General features: G+C 39.9%; 1 protein-coding gene across 1 annotated transcript in view; it reads left to right on the plus strand.

Annotated features, from left to right (window-relative positions):
* CD44 (CD44 molecule (Indian blood group)) overlaps nt 1-10,878 on the plus strand; it is a 119,218-nt gene extending 108,340 nt beyond the window's left edge. The window contains exon 18 of the mRNA XM_044681850.1: nt 10,814-10,878. Coding sequence (XP_044537785.1) covers nt 10,814-10,878 — 65 coding nt within the window. The remainder of the gene's footprint in view (nt 1-10,813) is intronic.
* Nucleotides 10,879-14,984: the final 4,106 nt, after the last annotated feature.

The raw sequence follows: 14,984 nt of genomic DNA on the forward strand, positions 1-14,984 counted from the left end.
TCATATAGCTAGGGACTGTCTGAGGTCAGATTTGAACTAAGTCCTCTTCACTGGTGTTCTATCCACTGTACTACCTAGTTGCTCCAATAATTTTTTTTTAAACTCATACCTTCTGTCTTAAAATCAATGCTATGTATTGGTTCTAAAGTAGAAGAGTTGTAAGGGCTAAGCAAAGAGAGTTAAGTGACTTGCCCAGGGTCACACAGCTAGGAAGTGTCTGAGGCAGAGCTAAACCCAGGTTCTTCTAACTCCAAGCCCGTGGTTCTATACACTGTGCTACCTAGCTGCCCCCATAATTTCTTCAAAAATATTTCATTACATCCATATGCCACAGTTTGTCAATCCATTCCTCAATTGATGGGCATCCTCATTGGATTTTAATTCTTTTCTGTTGTTTGTAGATCTAGACAATCCCTTAGACATCATGTTTCTTTCTATTCTCACTACTTTTTAGAGTATCTGACACATAGTAAGCTCTTAATACATGCTTTTTTTAATTGAAAGATTGATTGGTTGATTGATTGATTAATCTCTTTAATTATCCCCCTCTTTTGACGGATGAGAACATAGATTGCTTGAGAGGTAAAGTAACATCCATAAAGTCATAAAAAAAAGTTAGTGAAAGACCCAGAATTAGAACCCAGGAATACTGACCTTTCTATACCAGGCCCCCTCAACTGTGTAAATATTTCCTTTGTGACTAGGAGTTGGTGCTCAGCCAGGGGATGACTCAGACCAGGAAGATGGTTTAAGGGTACCCAGCCTCTAACCAAAGAAACCCAAACCCAGAGGCCAATGCCCATAGAATGCACTGGCCAACAATGGGCGTAACTTGCTTGAATCTGGATGGTCTACTTGGTGGGGCTCTAACAGCTCCAAGCAGGGGTACCTCTCAGAGACACTCTTCATGTCTCCAGGAGAAGTGCCCAGCCAGAGCTGGAGGACGATTATGGATCCTAGAAACCAATTCTCCATGGGCGAGAGGAAGGAAGTGTACAAATTATCTGTCTTTCTTAACTTCCCTGGAAATGATTCAGTAAGACCACACACATGAAAAAACAGGAAGTTTTACAGCAACGGGTACATTTGTCACTGTGGTGTCCCCATCATTCATTCACTTCTGGGTTTCCTACCCTGTAACCAATAACCAAAGCTACCCCACTATGGCTTGTGTTGGGACCCACTTGGCTTATTACATGATCTTTTCCCCAGAAATCTAACTGAAGCAGCCTTCTTCCTTCTGTTTGCCCTGGAACAGGGCACACGACCCCTCTGAACATCGGTGTACCCTCTTCTCCTGAACTGAAGCATCGTTGGCCAAGGTCTGAGACTTAGACATCCTCTCCATTGATAGAACCAAACAGGCAGGAGACATTGCTCAGGATTTCGGATGTTTGGCCATGGTGATGGCTCTCATCTTAACACAAGGAGGCTCATAAAGGGCATTTCTCCTAACAATGCTATAAGGTGGTTAGTGAAGTATTGCTATACCCATTGCACGGATGAGAAAACAAAGACTTAGGTTGATAGAATGGAAGACGTGCTGGGTTTGGAGTTAGAGAACCTGGATTTCAATTCTTGCTTTACCACTTTCTTCATGGGTCATCTCAGGCAAGCCATTGCAACATTCTTGGACTTCCTTTCCTCATCTAGAAAATAAGATGGTTGGAATAAAGAACTAGAATCTAATGGGACCATCCATTAATTGGATAATGGCTGAACTATTGTCATGGAATATTATTGTGAAAAGGGGAAGCTAGGTAGCCCATTGAATAGAGCGCCAGGTCTGGAGTTGGGAGGACTTCCTAGCTATGTGACTCTGGGAAAATCATTTAATCCTCAATGCCTAGCTCTTACCTCTCTTCTGCCTTAGAACCAATACACAGGTAAGAGATTAAAAAAAGGTAAGGTGTTTTTTTTTAGGAAAGTAAGAGTTAAAAAAATAAATAAACCCCTGCCCTCAAGGAGCTTACAGTCTAACGGAGGAGACAAGAAGAAAACAGCTAAGTAAAGACAACATATTTGTGGGCTAAATCAGGAGCAGAGTGTAATATCAGAGGGGAGGCTCTAGTATTGCCCTCTGACCACTCCCTGGCATAGAAATATTCTTCTAAAATTCATCATCCAATTATTTTATCTCTCTTTAATTACTCTCTTTCTTTGATCAGTATTCTTTATCTAACTCCTGTTTTATTTTTTTTTCAAGCCCTTAACTTCTGTGTATTGGCTCCTAGGTGGAAGATTGGTAAGGGTGGGCAATGGGGGTCAAGTGACTTGCCCAGGGTCGCACAGCTGGGAAGTGTCTGAGGCCAGATTTGAACCTAGGACCTCCCATCTCTAGGCCTGGCTCTCAATCCACTGAGCTACCCAGCTGCCCCCTAACTCCTGTTTTATGACTAAACCAGTAGTTAATATTCCTTTTCCTCTTCCCTAGGCAAAACCCTTCCCATGCACCAGCTCTAGTTATGGCTCTTTTCGATGGCTTTAACAGTCTTATGACTTTAACAGGCCTTCATAGGATTTAGAGTTGGAAGGAACCTTACAGATGATCTCCTACAATGCTGTCATTTTCCTTATAAGGTAAAGTACCTTACATAAGCCACAAAATAAGTAAGAGAGAGAACCAGAGTTCAAATCCAGGTCATCAGGATGGCAGATCCATTGGTATTCCCACTATACTACATTGCCTCAAAATTTCAAAGAAGAAAAAAAAAACATTTTTAGACCACATTTTAAACATCAATAAGTCAGGTTTAAGGACATTCAAAGGGATAGTTTTATTTGTTAAAATTAAATCCAACATTCCTCAAATGGAATGATGATAAGAATGATGGTGGTGGTGATAATGTTGATGATAACTTGCATTTTTGGAGTACTTTAAAGTTTCCAAAGTACTTTACAAAATGTTATCTCATTTCACATCAACCCAGGGAGGTAGATGCTACTATTATTCAACTTTTAGATGGTCCAGTAGATAGAATACCAGGCTGGAAGTCAGGAAGAAATTAGTTCAGTCCTCTCTCAGACACTTACAAGCTGTGTGATCCTGGGCAAGTCACTTAACCTTTATTTACTGCAATTTCCTCATCTGTAAAATAAGGATAACAATTATACCAACTTTTTTTTTTTATTAAACATAATAATTATCTACCAGGGTTGTTGGGACAATCATATTTGTAAAGAACTTCAAACAGGGCCTGGCATATAGTTCTTTCCCAGAACTAACCTACAGTTAGGGAGTGGAAGATTGGTATTTTCATCACTTCTCATTTCTTTCTTTATTAGAAGGAACAAAAAAGGTAACTACACCATGTGCACCAGTGGGCAAACAAATAAAGTGGTTGGCTTCTTCTTGGTGTTTCTTGAAAGTCTCTAACTCCAAACATTTGGGCAATGGAGAATTCTCTTATTTGGATTCACAGAAGTCCATCCATTACATCTAAATGTGTTAGAAAGTGGTTCTTGTTGAATGATTCTCCAAAATTTTTGTTCTCTACTATATGAGAAACTGTAAAATTGTCACTTCCTACCATATTTCTGGTCATTTCCATTGCATGTTGTAAAGATGAAAATTAATATTTATTAACTATTATGTTTTATAACATTTTATTAATAATAAACTAACATAAAAAAACTAGAGTGAAAAGGTGCTAAACTAACTTCAGTCACACTCATGGAGAAGAGAGGAAGAGGGATGAGCTACAGAACTTATAAAACAATAATGTGACCACACAAACGTGGAGGCACAGAAGAGATTAAAGGGAATTTTGGGAAATACTAAGGGACTTCTGGGGGAAGAAGTCCAAGGTTCAAAATTTCCATTTATACAATGTCAAACTTCAATGATTGGCTTTGACTCCCCCACTTCTACTCCCTATAACTGGAGATAAAAGGATGTTCCTCAGCATCTCAGGGTTGTTTCATAAAAGTCTACAGACATTTATTAAACACTAGAGATACAAAAAAAGGCAAAAAGATAGTCATTTCCCTCAAGGATATCACAATTTAATGGAAGAGACAACACACAAACTGCTACCCATGTAGGAGATGGTGTTCCCTTAATTTCAAAGAAGACCAACTACATCACACATAGTGCAGTGGATAGAGGCTAGAACTGAAGTCAGAAAGAACTGAGCTCAAATCTGATCTAAGACACTGACTAGCTGTGTGATCCTAGGCAAGTCACTTTACCCTGTTTGCCTCAGTTTCTTCATATGTCAAATGAGCTGGAGAAGGAAATGACACACCATCTAGGATCTCTACCAAGAAAACCTCAAATGGGATCATAAAGAGTCAGACACAGAACAACAATTATGAGAGATATACAGAGAAATGGAAGGGACTCCATCGGGTGGAAAGCAGGAAAATCTTCCATCTGGTGAGATTTGAGCTCTGAACCATTAAACTCATATCTTTCCTATGCATATCACTTGCAAATGTATGGTGGGGAATATATTCTTCCATATCTTTTAGGAGATTTAATTTTATTGGACAGGCTAAGAGAATCAGGATGGGAATGCCAGCAAATTGGGAAGGATCTTAGTTGGGGCATGCTGGAAACAGCTCATAGAGTCAATTGTTCTATTTTCATTGTGAGCATTTAGATATGCCTTGGCAAAGAGTGACACTTAAGTGGTGAAGTGGAGAGAGTGCTGACCCTGGGGTCAGGAAGGCCTGAGTTCTGATCCAGTCTCTGACATTTGTTAGCAGTGTGACCCTGGGCGAGTCACTTAATCCTGTTTGCTTCAGTTTCCTCATCTTTCAAATGATTAGGAGAAGGAAATGGCAAACTACTCCAGTATTTGTGCCAAGAAAGCCCCAAATGGGGTCATAGAATCAAACATCACTGACAAGGACTGAATACAACAAAAATGGCAAACACCACAAGTCAAGGCTTGGTTTATCCTTTTGTTGGTTGTCTAGACTTAAAGTGATGAAGGATATGTTAATAATACAGATAAACTTTAAGTGTCCCATCTACCTATTTCTCTCTCTCTGTTTTTCTTTCTGTCTCCGTGTCTCTCTCCCTTTGTCTCTGTCTCTTTTTTCTGACTCTGTCTCTGTTTCTTCTTCTGCCTCTGTCTCTCTGTCTCTTTCTCTCTCCCCCACCTTCTCCCTGCAAAGTCTCCTCAGATTTTGACTTCATTGTCCCCCTTCCATCCCCAGCCAGTAGACACCAGTTACATAGAAATTTAAATCTCTCTCCTTTCCAGGTCCTCACCTGTCCTCCTTAATGCTGCCTTTATGTATTGATAATCACAGTTTAGAAATTAATCATGATCTTAAATGCATGGAGATTCAGAAAAACAAAGAAACTTCTGATGATTTGGAGAGCTTCCATCCGCCACTAAAGAGAGACAGCAGGATTATTCTCTCTTCTCTGGAGTGGGTGGTCCACAGGTACAGGGGAAGGTTTAGATGTGGAATGGAAGAGCTCAGATCACTGCCCACCTCAGTTCCTCCAAACATCTCCACCATTTCTGTTTCTCAGCCTCCTCAACTATAGGCAGCAAAATCCAGGGATTGCTTGCACTGTCTCCATATGCTTGGATGGAACTTCAGCTGCCAGGTCCTGGAGGTTACCCTTCATCCTTGTACTCCCCAAGGCCAAGTCTCTCCTTCCATGGGAAACACTTTCATCTTCCCCAAACCACCATGACCTGGAAACAATGGCAAACCAAAGCACACATGTTCATGCATCCTCTGCTCCTAAACTCTCATCAGTTTCTGAAAAGGGGGGTTCTAGGACAATCATAAGCTGATCGATCTAGACCTGGACAAAACTTCAGAGACCATCAATTCTAACCCCTTCACTTCACAAATGGAGAAACTGAGCTCAAGGAATGATTTAAGGTCAATGGATCATAGAATTTTAGCTTTAGACCTAGCTGGAAGGCACATCAGAGACCATATACAGTGATATTAAACTCAACTAGAAATAAGGGTCACTAAACCACTAATTGGCCACATATCACCTTAGAAAACTATATATTAACTCTGTTTAAGTTCTTTTGTGTTTTAATTTGTTTTGTTACATATTTTCTAATTATATATTAATCTCATTCAGATTAACTAGGGAATGTTGCTGGTTGGGCAATGGATTTTGTACCTCTGATCTAGTATATACTCCCCATTTTACAGATGGGTCTGAAGAGGTTCAATGACTTTCTGTGTTTCCACTGATCAAGACCTATTTCCATATTATTGATATTTGCACTAGGGTGATTGCCTAGAGTCTACATCCCCAATCATATCCCCATCGACCCATCAATGACTTTCCAGAGTCACTGAGTTAGTAAGTAGCAAAGGTGAAATATGTTGAAATATAAAATAACTAAACATTCCAGGTAGCTAACTAATTTTGCAAGTTAGTCAAGGATCTAAAATCATTCCCTCTTTCTACTCCAGTTCCATCTTGCTGGTAAAGCTCCTTTGGAAACCCAGAAGAGTATGTTATATATTTTTCTGCACTTTTTCTGCAATTTTCTTAGCTTTGCTCATTTTAGGAAAGTGCCTTAGAGTTCTGCTCCTCAGGAACCTTCAGGAAGCACTGTGGCAAGATTCTGATGATCAAATAACCCAAAGCAACCCTTTGGCTTCCAGAAAGGTGTTACTCATTGAGGGAATCAATTTGTAATGGCAGAAATTCCCATTGGTGATGAACAGAACACAAGAGAAAGCTCATCTCACAGAAGAATGATGTATGTGTGTCTGAGAAGAAAGGTCTCCCTTTAAAGAGATGGATTAGGAAAGGAGATGAGGGGAAAAGAAACTGCCCCAAGAAGTCAAGGGAATTCCTGTAGGTTCATATAGACTGGGCACATTCCACAAAAGTTGTCATTTTCACAATATTTTTGTTACTTGGATTTGTGATGCAGAGAGTGAAGAACCCAAGGAGGGAAGAAAAGGTTTTTCCCTCTCCCCACAATCTTTCCGCCATGGCTAGGTGGTGCAAAGGATGGAATGCTCGACTAAGAGTCAGAAAGACATATCTTCCTGTGTTCGAATCTGACCTCAGACACTTACTAGCTCTGTGGCCCTGGGCAAGTCACTTAACCCTGTTGGCCTCAATTTTATCATCTTTAAGACGGGCCAGAGAAGGAAATGACAAATTATTCCAGTATCTTTGCCAAGAAAATTCCAAATGGGGTCACAAAGAGTCAGACACAATTTAAAAAGATCTGAACATCTGCATTTGAATTCTGCTCCCAGTAGCAAGTTTCCATGCAGGCTCATGGCTCAGGCCAGCTTTGCCAATGACTGGAACAAATGTCCAGAGAAACCTGGCAACTCTCGTTGCAGAAAACCAAAGTGAGTCATTCTCCCAGAAGGAACTCTCTGGCAATGGGGTAGGGACCACTTATTCCTGTGATAGCTTGGGGACTAATTTAGGAGTCAGGCTGATGGCAATGTGATGTGGTTGGATGGGAAGAATCCCAAGCCTTGAAAATTTGAGATGTTGCTGTCGGTCTCATCTTGAGTGCTAACTAGCCTGTTAGTGGCAACATAGAACAAGCCACTTTTGCACTCTGTGCCTCAATTTCCCCACTTGTAAAATAAAGGGAATGGAAAAGATAGCCTCTGAAGCACCCAATATCTCTAGATCCATCGTTCTATGATTTATGGTCTGAAGTTGAAATATACCTTATGGTTTGAAGATAACCTGATCAAATTCAGCTCTAAAATGTAAACTTTTCACCTCTTCAAGCGTTCTACACTCTAAAGTTTTCCTCAGTTTCATCTTTTCTGATCCTGTCTCAAGAACATATTGTCTTCTATACCTGGAACACATCCCTTCTCCTCCAGATCTTTGCTGGAATATTTCTTTCCCTGCAACACCCAGCTTAGGCAGTACCTATAATAAAAGATTCTAGCTAGAAAGGATCTTAAAGGTCATCTAGCTCAACCTTCTCATCCATTGTACAGATGTGGAAACTGAGGCCCAGAGAGATGACATGTCTTACCGTAGGTGATAAACAGCAGGCTTAGGATCCAAACCTATGTCCTCAGATTCCAGGACCAGAAGTTTTTTACTCTATGATTTTTTTACTTCACTGAGTTCTCTCCTCTCTTGACCCCAGTTGAAAACAATCTCTCCCATTTCAGATTTTCCTGGAACACTTAGCCTGGATATTCCTGTGCTGTTACATTGTTCCACCCAGGATGGCTTGTTTGACTATCTTATCCCTTCTATGAGTTCCCTGTAGGCAGGCACTGCGGCACTTTTCATTTTCATCTCTCTGCCAGACCCGAGCTCAGAACCTGACACATCCAAGGTCCTTTCTATTTTGCTTTTGCTTATTAGAATTCAATTGAATTCTATATTCTCCTCATCACAGTCAGGAGGGAGCTTCAAATGGGGAAATGAAAGTCCATGTGAAGAGTTTTCCAAGTGAACTTTTAACTTGGGATGAGGACACTCAAGACATTCCATGGCCCCTCCTTTACTGCAGAGACTGTTGTGCAAGCCTGGAAAATGTCTTGGCCTTGACAGATGGACTTGGGGAATTCCAGGATAGCCAGTGATGCAGAAAGAGAAGAGAGGTACCTTCTAAAGGCGACCAGGTACATGCCTTCCCTCCTAACTTGAGATCTCCTCTCCTCCTATCCTTGCTCTTTTTAGACGCCTCTCAAAGAACTGAAACTCAATTGACTCCAATGAGGAATGGGAAAGTGTGAGGTCTTGCTTCATCCCCTTGACTTGGGATAAAGGAGGGGAGAATGGTGAAACAGGGTTGATTCATCTGACTGAAGAAGTCACTCTGATTCTAAAACGCAGAAAATTTAGGAGGCTGAGAACAGATAGAACTACTCCAGCCTATTCCTTGATTTCCTTGTTGGATGGCCAACATGGACTGAGGGTGAGAACTTCTGGCTTTGAGTGGAAATCCCCCTGATTTTGAGCACGACCTGGGGAAAGCCACCTCCAGATTTCCTTGATTGACTTGGGGGCAGTGTAGTAACATGGAGAGATCTGGGTTTGACTCTTGGCTTTGTTTCTTGCCCACTGTGGGACACTGGACAAATTACACCACCATTATGGACAGCAGTTTTCATGGACTCTAGACCAGTAGTGATAGGCAAACTGTGACCCGCAGGCCAGATGCAGCCCCCTGAAATGTTCTATCCGGTGGCTCAACATTATTCCTAATCTGACGAATACAGTGAGTAGGATACAATACAATGAAACTTCGAAAGATTTGCCTTAGAAAGAGACTGACAGAGGAGCATTTCCTTTTCTTTGGCCCCCTCTTTAAAAAGTTTGCCCATCACTGTCCTAGACCAATACTTGGAAGGGAACTTTGATGCCTTTAAGTGCAACCCCCTCATTTTAGAATTGAGGAAAGGGGGCCCCAGGAATTTAGGTAATTTGTCCAAGGCCACCCAAGCAGTGGACATTAGAACCCTGGATCCTCAGAATCCAGAGTCAAGTTTCTTTCTATTGTACCACACAGTTTCTTACTCTGAGTTAAAGGGTTGGGCTATATGATCACTAAAAGCTCTCTGATATCTTGGAATTCTATGGAGATTATTTTATAGGGAGGAAGAGTTCATTAATTTGTATAGTGTTTCTGAGAGGGAAAAGCACTAAATTGCTAGATTAAAAGCTTTTTGAGGGCAGGGACTATGCCATATACAAAGAACAAGTCTTGCATCTGAGGAACATGCCACAAAATGCTTGTGGGGCAAATGTCGCAAATGGTGCCTCTAATTCAGGTATTGGCCCCAAGACAGTGCAAAAATGATATTGGAAAATTTTCAGCAAATAGGGGTGGCAGCTCTATGACTCTATTTGCTAAAGATTTCCCAGGCTCTTGGGAAGGCACTCATTTGGGCTGCAACCACTGGTAAGAAAGGATGGAAGTGGAGGCAACTAGATGCACAGTGGATAAAGCACCAGGGTGAGGACCTGGATTCAAATTTGATCTCAGACACTTCCTAGTTCTGTGATTTTAGGTTTGAACTGGTCCACAAGAAAAGGTTTAAGTGATGTCACTGTAATATTTTGTAACCTCACAGCAACAAACTAGGAAATTAGACCAAACACTGCAGTATAGTTTGTATTTTGTAATAGCAGAGATAAAGTTGGGTTTTCTCTTATGTCTCTGTTTTTTTTCCTTTTATTTACTCCTTGTCTGAGTGAAATCCTTTCACCCTGTCTTATACTTGACCAAAATTTCTGAGCTCTCCTTTAGAAGTATGACTTTCTATTTTGGCACCCACAGTTTGTTTTGTGGTCATGATGTTTCGTTTCTATCTCTCTCCTCCTTACCTTTTCCTTCTTTAAAACAATATCAGAGTTATCAAATTTTATGGGATTAGTTTCATAGGCTTATATATGTGGCTTCTGAAATAAAATGAGAATATCTTTGAAATGTTTCTTGGAGGTATGAACTGGTTTTCTTGGAGGTTTTCGGCATTATGGACACTTATTCTGCATTTTTCACTTGATTGTAGGAGAGTTAATCACTTTTTTTCTTGTTTACACCTGGTTTATTCTTTGATTTAATTGATTAACTTAATGTAGAGTCCAGGTAAGCTTCATTCATACATAAATGAGGAAACTTAGTCCAGGAAAAAGAAGGCTTTCTTTTTACCCCCAAATGACACATAGTGGCACTCAAGCCTAGAGTTTAGGTCTTTTGGCTCTCGGTCAATACTCTATATAGTATGCTACTAGTTTAAGCCATCCATCAAAATTTCTTTCCTGGGCCAGGAAAAGATGGATAGTTAGATGTTGATGTTGATAATGATGATGTTGTTGATGATAATGCTGTCGTTGATGACAATGTTGGTGATGTTGATGTTGTAGATGATGCTGTGGTTGATGTTGATGATGATGTTCTTGATGACATTGATGATGATGGATGTTATTGATGATGTGGTTGTTGATGCTGCTGATGTTGTTGATGATGATGTTGATGTTGTTAATGATGATGTTGATGTTGTTGATGTTGATAACATTGATGATGTCGATACTGGTGTTGTTGATGCTGATGATGAGGATGAGGATGATTGAATTTGGAGTTGGAGGTTTTCCTTCCATTTGAACCTTTCTGACCCTTCCCATTGTAATGATTGAAATTTTCTTGGATACTGTCTCCAACCTCTTTCACCCCTCCATTGTATTGGTCTTCTCCCCCCTCCCCTTGCAATTCTTTATGAAATATAAAATTACTCTATTTTATTTCTTTTCCCATTTCTTAGTATTATCCTTTTTTTAACTCCTTGTTTATATGTATATATGACATTTCATCCTATATAGTTTGTCACTGTTCCTCTAAGTACACTTCTTTTAGCTACCCTGATGATAATAACAATGTTTAAGAGTTACCAATATCATCTTTCTTATAGCAATACAAATCATTTGAACTTATTGAGTCCCTTAAAAAAAGTGATTTGTTTGTTTGTTTGTTTTCTACTTTCTTAATTACTTTTCGGTGATTCTCTTGAGTTCTGTGTATGGGCATCAAATTTTCTGTTTAACTTAGGTCTTTTCTTTATGAATGCTTGGAAGTCTTTTATTTTATTAAATCGTCATACCTTCCCCTGCAAGAATATAGTCAATTTTGCTGTGTAGTTGATTCTTGGTTGTAGACCCAGTTCTCTTGCTTTCCAGAATATCATATTCCATGCCTTCTAGTCCTTCAATGTGGACGCAGCCAGGTCCTGTGTTATCCTAACTGTGGTTCCATGATATCTGATTGGTTTCTTCTTAGCAGTTTGTAATATCTTTTCCTTGGTCTGGTAGTTCTTGAATTTGGCTATAACATTCCTGGGTGTTGTCAGTCGGGGATTAAATGCAGGAGGTGATCCGTGGATTCTTTCAATCTCCATTTTTCCCACTTGTTCAAGAATGTCAGGGCAGTTTTCTTGAATAATTTCCTATAGAATGATGTCCAAGCTTTTTTTTTTTTTGTCATGATTTTCCAGTGGTCCAATAATTCTTAAATTGTCTCACCTGGATCTATTTTTCAGGTCTATAGTTTTATCAATGCGGTGTTTCATACTTTCCTCAATTTTTCATTCTTTTGATTTTGTTTTATAGACTCTTGCTGCCTTGTGAAGTCATTTGCTCCTAGTTGTTGGATTCTAATTTTTAAAGACTGAAATTAATCCCTGGATTTTTGGTAACCCTTCTCCTTCTGGTCTGTTTTTCTTTGTAGGTCATCTTTTACTTTCTTTGCCTCATTTTCAAGTTGGTCAATTCTGACTTTCGGGACACTATTTTCTTGTTTTAATTCATGTGCCTCTGTTTCCAGATAACTTATTTTGCTTTTTAAGTTCTTTTTCCAATTGTCTTCAGCCTCTCTTAATCATTTTTTGAATTGTGTTTTGAGTTCTTCCAAAGCCTGAGTCCAATTCATTGGAGTTTCTGTATTTTTGCTTGGTGTTCCTTGGTTCTCCTCTATTCCATTTGTTCTTTGTTCTTTACCTGGATAGAAGCTATTGATTGTAATTTCTTTTTTCTTTTTCTGTTGTTTATTCATATTTTTTCTTCTTCCCCCGCTCTGTTATTGGCTGTAATTTTGCTCCTCTGATTATTTGTTGGATCTGTGGGTTTGTGCTATTCTTTGCTTAAGGGGCTTATTCTTTGCTCTGCTGACTAGATTAGGCTGATGGAGTATTAATGAGCCCTGAGGTCAGATCTTCCCCAGCTGGCTGCAGAAGCTGAAGGTGTAGGTGAAGGTGCAGAGGCTAAAGGGAGCTCTGCTTCGTGCCCTGTTATCAAGGTATTCTTTTGTGGTTGCACCCTTCACCCTAGGATTCGAGTCAGCAGGATTCTGCTCTCAGTGCAGTAGGTGGGGGAAGGGTGCTGGAGATTGAGCTTCCCTGCCCTATGAAGAAGACACTAGAATTAAGAGGATTTGGGGAAAGCTTTGTGTAGGGAGTAAGATTTTAGTTAAGACTTAAGGGAAATGGGGACAGCTAGATAGCTCAGTGGATAGAGAGCCAGACCTAGAGATGGGAGTTCCTGGGTTCAAATCTGGCCTCAGATATCTCCTAGTTGTGTGACCCTGGGCAAGTCACCTAACCCCCATTTTCTAGCCCTTACAATTCTTCTCCCTTAGAACCAATACATAGTATAGAGTCTAAGACAGAAGGTAAGAACTAAAAAAAAAAAGGCTTAAGGGAAACCAGGGAGATCAGTAATTGAAGTGAAGGAGGGAGTGTTCCAAGTATAGAAGGGCCATCAGAGAGAATGACTGGAGCCAAGAGATAGAGTATCTTGTTTGCAGAACAGCCTGGGGGCAAGTATCACTGGATCAAAGAGTAGGTGTTGGGGAGTAAGTCTAAATGACTGCAAGGCATTAAAGGCCTGTCTAAATTTTGACTCCCAGGGCAAAAGTCTTAGTTGCACTTCCCTAGTTGCATTTCTAAATATAATGCTTTGCAAATTTAAAGGAGCTATACAAATGCTAGCTAACTATAGGTCTACCTGGTATTATCTAATTTCAGTATTTCCTCCAGTGTCTAGTATGAGGCTCTGCACTTACCAAGTGTTTTATAAAAAGCCACTACATTTTGTAATGTTTATCACATTTTTATTCTCTTAAACTTCTGAAGCTCCTGTTTGAAAAGTCTTTTGCCATCTCCCATGGTCCAATGATCCATACCAGATGAGAAAGTTCTGTCAACTTTCTTGTTCCTAAATGGAATCAGGCAAGAGTTGAGGAATGATTCCTACTTTGGGGCTAGTTGTCAATTTAGTGGGTTGTGGATCATTGATGACTTACAAAGAGATCTGGTTTCCTGTTTGTGTCTCTGTGCCCGGAATGAAAGGTACACAGAATATTTGGTGCCTCTCTGGTAAGGCTCTCCGTTTTTCAAAGTTTTCTTTTGTAGTTTATCGCTGTGCTGGAGGAAGGTGGGGAGAAGGGTACATCATTGGTCCTTTGAGCCTATCTGGTTTCCTCTTCTGACTTCCCTTTTCAAATATCCTGCATCACAGTAGCTATCTTACTGAAGCAGATAAGAGGGTCATAGACTGAGAGCTAGAAGGGAACTTAGACATCATCTCTTCCAACCTCTTATTTATAGATGAGGAAACCTTGAAGTCCAGAGAGCTTAAGTGACCTCAAGGGACCAAAGACACAGAGGTAGGAAGTATTAGATTTGGGACTTGAATCTAGGTCCTTTGGTGTTCTTTGCATTCATCATGCTTCTACCCCATGGACTTATCAAAGATCCCAGCCTTATTTCCTCAGAGGGGAGTGCTTGAGCATTATTTTTATCCATTCACATGACCTTCAAACTATAAATCTGAGTACACAAATGTAGAGAATTCAGAGTTCAAACTTGAATCCACCTTACAAAAATGCTCTGGGTAATCATGGTGGGATGTGTGGAAAGAATATAGATTTTTGAGTCAGAGAACCTAAGTTTTTATCTTGTACCTGCTACTTATTACTTGTGTGATCTTAGCAAGGGTGTGTAGGTAAATATTTAACAATTAGCTCTCCAAGGTGTGAAAAATATATAGATGGTCCTCTTTTAAGTTTAATCTGAAAGATTAACTATTTTTCATCATTTTCTTGAGTCTAGAAAATCTTAATAAAACAATAAATTTGACCCCAATTTTTAGTGCAAATTTCCAAGGGGTGACACTGAAAATTTAATAATCAGCTTATAGAGCTGATTCAAACTGGTTCCAGCACACTCCTGAACTTTGGACAAGACTCTTCACTTCTCTAGACCTTAGTTTCTTCATCTCTAAATTAAGCAAGGTGGACTAGGTGACCTCTAAATTCCCTTCTATGATCCTATGACCTTTCCTTTGTAGTCTAGTCCACTTTCTCTTAAAGACTGAGGACTGACAAAACATAACATATAATTAGTATTACTGGAAGGGGCTTAGAGGTCTTCTAATCCAAGATATTCAATATATAAATGAGATAATAGAAATAGTCATTGTCTTGCCCAGGTAACAGAGCTATTCTTTTGAGCTCTGGTCCTATGATCCCAAATCTAGGATCTTCCTG

Source organism: Gracilinanus agilis, chromosome 6, assembly GCF_016433145.1.
Source record: "Gracilinanus agilis isolate LMUSP501 chromosome 6, AgileGrace, whole genome shotgun sequence".
Lineage (NCBI taxonomy): Eukaryota > Metazoa > Chordata > Mammalia > Didelphimorphia > Didelphidae > Gracilinanus > Gracilinanus agilis.